At 40.4% G+C, this 10697-nt stretch overlaps 1 protein-coding gene across 1 annotated transcript; it reads right to left on the bottom strand.

Annotated features, from left to right (window-relative positions):
• Nucleotides 1-32: 32 nt before the first annotated feature.
• On the bottom strand, nucleotides 33-9398 carry CHMP5 (charged multivesicular body protein 5). Its single transcript, XM_068195306.1, has 8 exons — nucleotides 9243-9398; nucleotides 5294-5398; nucleotides 4508-4554; nucleotides 2826-2919; nucleotides 2671-2742; nucleotides 1630-1738; nucleotides 1136-1248; nucleotides 33-629 (listed from the first exon to the last, which is right to left on the bottom strand). Exons 1-8 carry the CDS (start codon nucleotides 9309-9311, stop codon nucleotides 579-581), a joined length of 660 nt encoding a protein of 219 aa, XP_068051407.1. The 5' UTR covers nucleotides 9312-9398; the 3' UTR covers nucleotides 33-578.
• Nucleotides 9399-10697: the final 1299 nt, after the last annotated feature.

Genomic DNA, 10697 nt, shown 5'->3' with positions numbered 1-10697 from the left:
CGAATTAATCGCCAAAACGCCACACAAAGGGATCTGCTAATCTACGTGATTTTATGTCTCCATGGAATACATAAAGTTAATGACAGCCCGAGCAGTTTTCAAGAAGGTTACAAGTACAATCGCATAAAAGTCTCAGGACTGCAGTAGTTTAAAAATTGCTTTCAGTTCTTTTATCAAACAGGCATAGTAATAAGGGAGCTATTTTACAGAGAGTAAGCAGCAACGTAAAGTCTTAGTTTCAAGAAAGAGAAACATAATACAAAGTCAAAATAAACCTCAGCTATCGACAGCCACCACTAGTCTTCACGTTTTACTTTGTCCATAAGATACGGAAATCAAAACCTATCAGACTGACTGCTTCCACTGAAGGAAATGGGATGAGTTTTCCATTAACAGAAATCAGTAGTAAAACAACTTTCTCCAAAGAAAGAACACCACCAGCCACTCATATTGCATTCTAGGGTGTAGTGATATTAAAGTTACACTGGAAAGACAAGTTCTCCAGAATTTTAAAATAAAAAAGATTAATACAATTTGAAAAGTATAGTTCCATTGTATCCATTGTGGTTTTGAAACATTTATGTTGCAGGGATCTTTGGCAACCCAAATTCATCCACCAATACGCCATCCTGTAGAAAAGAAAAAGAAACAACAGGTTAACAACTCTCCAACAGCCAGAACATTTCACAGGAGCTTCCTTATTACTTCTAGAAAGTGTCTCTATCTGCAACTGCCACTGTGCGACAGCTGAAATCAAAACAAGAGCATCAGCTCTTCCTCACTATGAAGCTCTAGTAAAGCCCCAAAAGCAAACATACAGAAGCTTTTCTTATGGTTTTAAGACTAGAGCTGCAATGGTACACTTAAATTCTACTGGCAGTCTGACAGTGTTTGGTAGGAACGATAAAATGTAATTCTAGTGATTTTAAACATAGTTAAGAGCACTCAGTACACCGTATTCTCAAATTCTCTGTATTTAGCATTCATACATATAATATATAAATAGCACACAAAACATTAAGCACACTTTTTTGTTCAAAATATTAAGGATCCTAAATATCAAGCAACCAACACAAATGTGATTAACTCAAACCAAGCAAAAATGTATTTTGCTGTTAAAGAGCAAAGGACTCACTTTGTTTTTTGTGTCCGTAGGAGTGACCTCTGGGATTGCTGGAGCGGATGCAGCTTCATCTAAGTAGGAATTGTCTTCATCAGCTAAAAGCTCATCACCTAACGCATCCAGTTCTGAAATTGAATTATGTTGGTTGAAACATTATGCAAGAAGTTCCTTTTTGCAAGAGAAAAGCTGCTCTTAGAGAAACTCAGCATTCTTACTGAATGCTTACATTCAGACTCGCTTTGTGTCAGTCATCAGTCAGAAATACACACACGACACTGGAGAGAACCTTCTTCCCTGCCTTGTAGCATTCCACTGGAATCTCATGTTTGTCTATGCTCTTGTTACTTCTCTTAAAGGAAATGCAGCTTTAATGTTTAAAAAAAGCTATCAAAGCTTTTTAAAACACATTTAAAGCATTTGACCAAGGAAATTAAAAAATCACTGTATATCAGTATGATGATTTTTATATTCAGTAATATTAAAAAATCATCTTCCCCCTTCCTAACCTGCTTCCAAATCATCTTCATCAATCTCTGGTGTTCCATAGCTACGACTCAGCGCCTCCTGGACTTCATTGGCTTCTTCCATCATATCTTCCAATTGATCTTGTATGTCCTGAAGCAAGAATAATTTTCAATTGGTCCATATTTACTCAAATTCGGTTTAGTAATTCCAACATACAAAGCACTCAGTTATTTTATTTTTTTTTTCAATAAACCATTTTTTTAAGCAGTATTAATACAAGTCAAAGCACACACATTCAGGACAGGAGTACTTGAAAAGCAGAAATGGTATGAAATTTAGACAAATTTACCATCTGGAAAATAAGCACTAACCTGAGTTGTGGAATTTCGAAGATACATTAACATATTTACTGGCACTGTACTTGTGTTTTCCTTACCTGTACTACAGGTAAGGAAACAACACTTGCCTATAGGTTTACAATGCAGGCCATTTATAAAAGACAGAATAGGAAAGAGAACTTAAAGGAATTCAGCACTGGCATTGGCTAAGAGCTTAAGTGCAGCATACTTCTAATTATATTTAGAGATCTTATGGGGTATTTTTGGGGTTTTTTTGTGTTGTTATTGTTTATAGCTGTTGTCTGGGGTTTTTTTTTGTTTGGGTTTTTTTGGGCTTTTTGTTTGTTTGTTTGTTTTTGTTTTAGGTTTTGTTCTTTTTCATCAGGCACTACCTTGAACTGGGAGGGTAAAGGACTAATCTGCACATTACTAGTATAGGGAAACAAAAAAGGACAAAAAAGCCACAGCAGGAAGTATCCACTAACATTTATGTGAAGTGCAAGGAAAGGAGAGGAGAGATTAAAGATTAGCTTAGCAAGGAAACAATAATCACTACAATAAGGCAAACCACTGTTTGTACAGTAGCAGAAAAATCAGGAAGGAATTATGATGGTGGTCCCATAAAAAAGGCAGACAAACTCACATGAACAAAAATAGTCATCTTGCCTTGAAGTTCATTGTCCATTCACCATTATTTCAGCACATTATTTTTGTTCTTTATTTATTTAAACTATAAAAGCTTACCTCAATTTGATCAATCTTGACTTGTTTGTAAGCTTTCTTCATTTCTTTCACCCCCAGTTTCATTGCATCCACCTAGAAGAGTCAAACATCATGCTTGTTTCTGATGTAGCAAAGATTAAACAAATTAAACAAGCGTGAGATAAATAAACTGGTACCGTTGTCTTTGTATCCTTCAGTGCCTGAATAGTGTAATTAGCTTGTTCCATATTAAAAGACTGCTGTGACAGATTATCCCTCTGTTGTTCATACCTGTTTAAAAAAAAGGCAAATAATGGCTTTAAAACACTACACTATTTATTACCACAAATATTCTTAATCTATTAAGAGTTGAAAAACCAGCAGCAGTAGTCTAAAGATAGGAACAGATTTGTTGGGTTTTTTTTTTCACTTATTATACACAACTGAAGAATAAACAGCTTCATAAAAACCCAGCCATTATGCATTTCTGTGCACTTGAAGCCAACAAAGCTATTCCTGAACTAAGCTTTGTTTTAACTGACAGCAACACCATATTTGCCTAGACTGACAAAGTAGGTGAGGATACAGCAAAAGTTTAATCACCATAAAGCAGACATGCATGCCATGCTCACTAATGCCGTAAAGAGAATGGAAGAATTGGCAGATTATCCAAACCACAGTGGCTCCACACTGGAGTTTTTCAGGGCAGGGAGGAGGAGGAGGATAGGGTACCAAAAGGAAACCTTTAAGACTAACCACAGAGAAAAGAGAGACTAAAAATTAAGAAATCATCTTTCTCAAAGCTAAACTTGTATCAAATCAAGAATGTAAACTATGTCAAGTTAAGCAAAAGAATGAAAGCATAAAAATGAACCGTGAGTCCCTCTAACATGCAAAGCAGGAGGTCTGAAAGACAAGGAAGATCCACATGCAAAACCTTCTGGACAACTAATGAGTGCATCTATTTCTGTTCCACAAGGTCAGAAAGAAATGACTGAGTGATACGACAGCCTATTATGAGGGGCCCAGTAATCCCACCAAGGAAGATTAGCAGGCAGCATAGTCAAAAACCAGGAAATAAACCCCTGAAGCCAGAATCAAGCAGTCCTCACAACATCTAACTCAAGTACCAGATTCCTTGCCATATGATATCGTGTACTGTAAAAGTTTACTAATACTTAACTGTTGCCATGTATCACAGTGCATCAAGTCACACTTAACAAGTAAACGAGTGAGTCCATAAAGGTACAATTCATCTGAGGGACATGAAATACAAGATGATGGGAGCTTTGGCTCAGACAGCTTCTAAGATTTGGAGTTCACGGACTATGAGATATTCCAATGAAACATTCCTGAACTTTGGCATGTTCTGATATTCTTCCCTTTGGATCTGTTGCTGGACACTTTCAAGACAGTACACTAGGCAAGACCAGACCACAGGATAATCTATCCTGTCTATTTGGGGGTTTCTGAATAGACATAATTACCTGCACTACATCCACTCAAGTCCTTAGTCAAGGTGTCCATAGAGAACAGGTAAATCTCCAGTAAACCAGAGTAAGGTCATCAAATACAAAATTTACAGTAATCAATTAGTAATATAAAATGAGGCAATCTCTCAGAAAGTTTAGGAGCCAAACTTATTTGTAATAATGAGCAGATTCAGGTCCTCTTGTGCCAATCCAAATTTATATACTGGCATATGAATCATAAATATGCTGTTGCAAAATATGTAAGGAGATACTTCTGAAAGGGTTCTTCGGAATTTTGCTTTAAAGAGTGCTCGGGAGAGTACTGGAAAGACAAATCAAAGTGTGCCACCGCCCCTTCAAGAAAACAACCTTTTATTAACCACAAACTGAGAAAGGTCTCAACTTACATTCGTTTCTGCTTTAACACTCTTAATGCTTTCTGCTTTACTGTATTCTGAAAGACACAACAGTTTTACATTAGATTAAATATCTGACTTCACACTTGATTATGCTGTTTAAACCTAACGCATTGGATTTAAGTTTTCCAAAAGATTCCTCAGTTACTAGTGCCAAGGGTTTAACAATAGTTACATTCAGCATTTGGCCTGCACTAATGACTAACAGAAGAGTACACAAAGCTTCTCATAGAAAATAATTTCAGTTTCTAGCTACTGATATATGTTTTCAGTAAGGAAAATAAAACATCAAATTTAGTCCATCAGAACTATCTTTCATTAACACATTTTAATGGTCAGCATAAAATAATACTGCAACAGGTACTTGAACAATACTGTTTGTATCACATATGTTTATTTTCAGATAGGTTTTATATTGTAAGTTTAAAAACTTACAAAACCCCTTGAAAAACAGGTTGCCCTGCTCCCTCTTTAGGCATAGTGTGGAGCTTTTTATTTTGGATGAGAAACAAAACAGCCTCTCTGCCAGACTTAATTCAGGTAATGAGGAAGAAGGGAAATAACTTCTCACAGAGGAATTACATTACACTCTGAAACAAATAAAAACCAATAAAACACTGTTCAAAGATGTACATCTAATAAAAATAATCCTGCAGGATCTTATCTCTCATGTGTAGGGCAAGATGCAGTTTTAAGAACCTGATGAACTGGCTAAATCACATGACAAGAAGTATGAGTCACATCCTCTCATGCTCAAATTCCACAGAAGATTCTTACCTTTGCAGGTCCCTCTCTCATTTTCTTCATTTGATCCTTATACTTCACTAGTTCTGCATCAAGCCTCGCAATTTTCTTGTCAATTGACTCAGCTCTGCTATCCACCTTTAATAATAAGGGGGAAAATAAAGAAAACAACATTCGTTGAGGTTTTATTCGGGTATGGGACAAAAAAAAAAAAGAACACCCTCTGTTGTGTTGTGTTTCTAACTGAATTGTTTCTTCACTCATTGGTTTATAAACAATTTAGATTTTGTGAAAATCCAGAACCAGAATCAAGTGAAAAAACTTCTACAAGGAACTCAAGAAACAACACTGTGAGGCTGCAGGAAGCTCTGCCATTGTAGCATGTTCTCATCATTTTGAGATGCTCCCTTGCAAACCCACTCAAGGCAGTTCTCCATTCCAGAACTTCTAGTCATACACCGTGCCAGGGACTAAAGTGGAACGGAAAACTTCTAGGTGTTCCCTGCTGGCATTCCACAGAGATCTCATTTGGGATATACTTTAACCTCTCACCATAAGAGGGTTAAATATGACAATTACATAACTAAGCATGGGTACAAGCAGCATACACAAATTCATAAAAGGCCTTTTTAAAATGAACTGACTACCCTAGCATTTCTTTGGAAACAACAAAATAAAGCTTATTAACTTCTCATTCCAAGAAGCCTCCCTAGGGATTAGATTATAATGACATTCCAATTATAGCATAAGACAGATCAGTGCAAATTTACAATTCTGTCCTGCTAATGGTGTGGTTAAGCATGTACAATTATGTGGATTTTGACTTCAGTGACCCTTTTAAAACCCTGCTGTATGACAGCAAAACGCATTTGCCAGAGGCATCCTGAGCGGAATATCTGATATGAACTTTCCATACAAGACATTAAAGTGCCTGGGCACAATTTTTCAGCACTGAAAAATTTGTATTAAACTTTCTATGATCCAAATATTTTACTAATAGCAAGAAAGAGAAAAATGTGTTATTTTAGAACTCCTCTATGTTTAAAGCATGGCACCTCCTCAAGATCTTTATCAGCTAACTGCATCTTTCAGATCAGCCTCCACAGGGGAAAAAATTATTTATTTATATAATGATTCTTTCAAGCAGTATTAGCAGGAAACAGAAACTCCACACTGACTAACTATGTAAAAATTTCACACACACATGACACAGGACCTCAGCTTTTAAAAATGAGACTGGATAGAAGAAGAGAGAATGGATCTAATTTATCGAAAAAACTAGAGCGTGCATTAGGACTTGAAGAGCTTCTGTCTCTAACTCACAAATAAGGCACACTGAGGAACATTTCATGGCTGCAGAAGGGCCCCAATTTACACAAAAGAAAGGGAATTTTAGTTTTTACACTGTTGTCATAACAATTAGCCTTTTGTTGCTATGTTTCCTATTTACTACTCTGAAAAAAACATGAATTTAGAGTGTTTTTTCAAAGAAGAAAATTTAAAAACACTATTAATGCTTCACTTCCTGGTGCATCCTTCCTCCTACAGGCCTTGTGACACCTTTGAGTCACTCACTGTGCTCTGCCAGCAAGCATAAAAACCCCTGCCTTTAAATGCAGTGAATTTTAGATAAACTTGTCTACACAGGAAAGAACATCCAAAACATAGGCATGATTACCACCTAAGAGTTGTCTATGTTTTTAACAGATGTTGAATTAATCACTGCTCACCTAATTAATTTCCAAACTGCCCTTTAATAGCTAATTACCACTGAACTAGCATGGTTAAGAGATCTTACAAAGCAATTTGACTCTTTCAAAAGGTAGAGCAAAATGTGTCTTAAGACAGAAAACATCCCAGAAGCAATAGCAGCTGAGCCTCCAGTCTGTTGGATTTAACATTGTAAAGAAATAAGAGAGGTTTTTTAATACCTCACACAACTCTCTTCAATAATAATTCACGTGTAATTTAAAATAAACAATCTAATCATGTCTGTAGTTTTAGCAAGACCTATCCTAGAGACTCCACTGTTGTGAAAAGTCTTTCACAAATCAGACAGATTACTACATTTACCTTGCCACAAAAAGTTCCTTCATAAACTTCAAACTACTAAAAGAAAGTGTTTCTCCCCATGCTTACTAGTAACCACCCTGCAACTCATCATTGGTTGCCAAAGTCATCACATGCATAAAATAAACCCAAAATTCTTCTTTTCAGTTAATCTGCTGTCTTGCACAGTCAAACTTTCAGACAGTGCAATTACAAACAACTAGAGGAGGATCAAAACTGCGTTCAGCAGGATTTTTTGAGGGGAAAAAACCTCCTAAATTCCTGGTGTTGCAAATCAAAACATCTGTTTAAATTACACTTTTATGTACCCCAAAACTCCTCTAGGATTGAACAAGTTCTTAGCAGAAGACAGACTGCTCACCTATCTAAATTTTCTTTTGATTTACCTCAACATTAAAAAATGGACATTAAATTAGAACTGGCAAAAGCAGCATGAAAAAAAATCTAACAGACTAATAAGGAGTCAGTTGTTGTGAGGGAAACAAGGCTTCCTGCTCTTCCACTTATATTGCCAAAATAGCAAATTTAAGCACTTAGTATCCCAGATGGATTTTGGAGTTCAAGTCATCCACCAAATGTACTGCTGTTTACCGGCAACAGTGGGAAACAATGGGAAAATTAATCCTGATTTTCAATCAGATACTTAATTCACTGTTCTAACAAAATATATTTAGAGTTATGTTTGGGTTTAATACTGCTAAAAAGCAATACAGATTTTTGTCAGTAAGATAAAGTACCGGGAAAACATTATGAGCACTTCTCTCTCCCCATACCAGCCAGTGGCATACAGAAGACACTGATGTGTAGGTAGCAATGACAAATATTAGGTATTTCATTTAGAGAGTCTCTCCACTGGGCAGCAAAATAAATCTTCTGAGAGGAAAACTGTGATTTTTTTCATGGAAACTGTTGTCAGGTTCCAATGACAAAGCTTGGTTAACCTACATTTGTTCCACAACCACTACTGACCTTTGTTTACTGACAGAAATACTCAAGAAACTCCATTTTCTTTCTTCATTTCTTAAAATTGGCTTACAACAAAAAGAGCTGCAAAACCATGCTACAGTTTTCTTAATAAACTTTATGAAACTTAATAAACGTTATTTATGAAATTACTGTAAATCTTAACATGTTTTCTCAACCCTCTCTGTAGACAGGCCAACACAACTACAGTTGTAAAGTGCTTTGCCACGTGTTTCCCGAGCATTTCTTACTTGGCCTGAGCTTGCTTATCTTTCCATCTGCACACACCTTTGGCATCGACCCTACAGCAACCTTACTCACCCCGAACAGACAGAACACTCTTCTGTATTGGACAGGGAGACTGATCTTCTTGTTCCTGCCCCTGCCTTGCTACAATGTGCCACGGCAGGAGTTAGCTAGTGCAACCGGAGAAGTCCTCAGATGGAAATGCTGAGAACATCCATGAGGATATGAGGAGAGCCGTGCCTTCCACGCTCACTGTGCGCACCCATTTATGGGATGTGCTCCCAGGCACAGGGCACAAACGCAGGTTTGGGTGAATGGACATACAAAGGTACATACATCCCTGTGTACGCGTGCGGACACCCAAACACGATCACCAAAACACACCGTGTATCCCCGCACATTACAGTGCTCAGGGACCGGCCGGGCGCGGCTCTGACTAACCTGCTCCAGTGGAAGGTGTCCCTGCCCATGGCAGGGGGGTTGGAACTGGGTGATCTTTAAGATCCCCTCCAACGCAAGCCATTCCGTGGTTCTGTGATACACATACCCACACACGGACACACACGCTGTGCCCACGCACGGCAGTGTCCCCCCACACACACCCACACACACCCGTGCACCGCTGCCGCCCCTAGGGCCCCCGAGGCGGCGGCCGGGCCGCGCAGCGCTCAGCGGGCCCGGCCGGCCCGGGGCGGGCACTCACCTTCCCGATGCAGTCGGTGAGGCTGGGCGGGGGCTCCTTCGGCTTCGCCTTGCCGAAGAAGCGGTTCATGGCGGCGGTGCCCCGGAGTCGCTCCCGGCCCCGGCAGCGGCGGCAGCGCTCCCGGCCGACCCGGAACCCCACCGAGGCCCCGCCCCGCCGAGGAGGGGCCGCGGGAAGCAGGAAGCGCGGTCCCGGCCGCGGGAAGCAGGAAGCGCGGTCCCGGCCGCGGGAAGCAGGAAGCGTGGTCCCGGCAGCGCCGAGCGGCCGGCTCAGCGGTGCGCGGAGGCTGAGCAGCCCCACTCACGGGCACGCTTTTCTCCCTCACACATCCCCTGTAGCCAGCTGCTGGGCCTGCACCGCCTGCTGGCACTGCAGGATCACGCCCATAACGTCAGTCGAGCTGATCGGTCAAAAATGCCAGGAAAACGTCAAGTGTACCAAAAGCACGCTATGAATCGGGAATAGTGGGGCCCGCAGCGCAAGACTGTGCCCCTGTACTCGGCACGGCTGAGGCCACACCTCCAGTGCTGTGTCCAGTTCTGGGGCGCTTAATTCAGGAAGGACATGGAGGTGCTGGAGCAAGCCACAGAAAGGCAACAAAGCTGATGAAGGGTCTGAGCACAGGTCCCATGAGCTGCTGAGGGAGCTGCGGGTGTTTAGCCTGGCAAAAAGGAGGCTCAGGAGAGACCTTTATCACTTTCTACAAGCGCCTGAAAGGAGGGTGTAGCCAGGTGGGGGTTGGGCTCTTCTCCCGGGTAAGAAGTGACAGGACAAAAGGACACAGTCTTAAGGTGCACCAGGCGAAGTTTAGGCTGGACATTAAAATTATTTCTTCACAGAAGGGGTGCTTAGACATGAGGATGGACCACCCAGGGAGGTGGTAGTCATGCCTTAAGTTTTAGCTTTCATATTTTCTAGGTGCGGTACTGCCTTAGTGTTTAATTCTGAACTTCATATAAAGTGTATTAATAAGTTCTCTTCACAGCTTAGACAAAACAATCCTTTTCCAGCCTGAGAACCAAGGACACCGTTGCAGCTTCGGGCCCAAAAAGTATAAAGAGCGAATTGAGGAGAGCAATCTGGGAGGATGGGACTTCATAACCTGAAGCTGTAATTGACCCCAATATGTAAATGGACCAAAACTTGTGAAAAGTGTGAAAACTCATGGCCAGTCGTCCCTCTTGCGTCCATCTTGGGTCGAGCCACGGCCGGGCTCTGTACAGCCCAAGGTGTATCCTTTGAAGGCCTTTTAATTAATACCTACTTTATTCCCTCTTCACTTTGTTTAGTCTCCATTCCAGGTGAGCCTCTTTAGGCATCAGCTAGGCAGCCAGTGTCCATGGAGGTGTTTAAGGAAAGACGCGATGTGGCACTCAGTGCCATGGCCTACTCAACACACTGGTGTTCAGTCATAGGTTGGGCTCAGTCATCTCAGAGGCCTTTTCCAACTAATGG

The sequence above is a fragment of the Anomalospiza imberbis genome, chromosome 1 (genome assembly GCF_031753505.1).
Source record: "Anomalospiza imberbis isolate Cuckoo-Finch-1a 21T00152 chromosome 1, ASM3175350v1, whole genome shotgun sequence".
NCBI lineage: Eukaryota > Metazoa > Chordata > Aves > Passeriformes > Viduidae > Anomalospiza > Anomalospiza imberbis.
Note: the sequence above shows the minus strand (reverse complement) of the source record. Positions and strands in the feature narration are given on the sequence as shown.

What these genes read in the sequence shown, in the direction of transcription:
- CHMP5 (XM_068195306.1), bottom strand. Translation starts at nt 9,311, where the DNA reads ATGAACCGCTTCTTCGGCAAGGCGAAGCCGAAGGAGCCCCCGCCCAGC. An exon ending in TCACCGACTGCATCGGGAAG is followed by an intron (nt 5,399 to 9,242) that starts GTGAGTGCCCGC and finishes TTATTATTAAAG; the next exon opens with GTGGATAGCAGAGCTGAGTC. An exon ending in GTGTTAAAGCAGAAACGAAT is followed by an intron (nt 2,920 to 4,507) that starts GTAAGTTGAGAC and finishes TTTTTTAAACAG; the next exon opens with GTATGAACAACAGAGGGATA.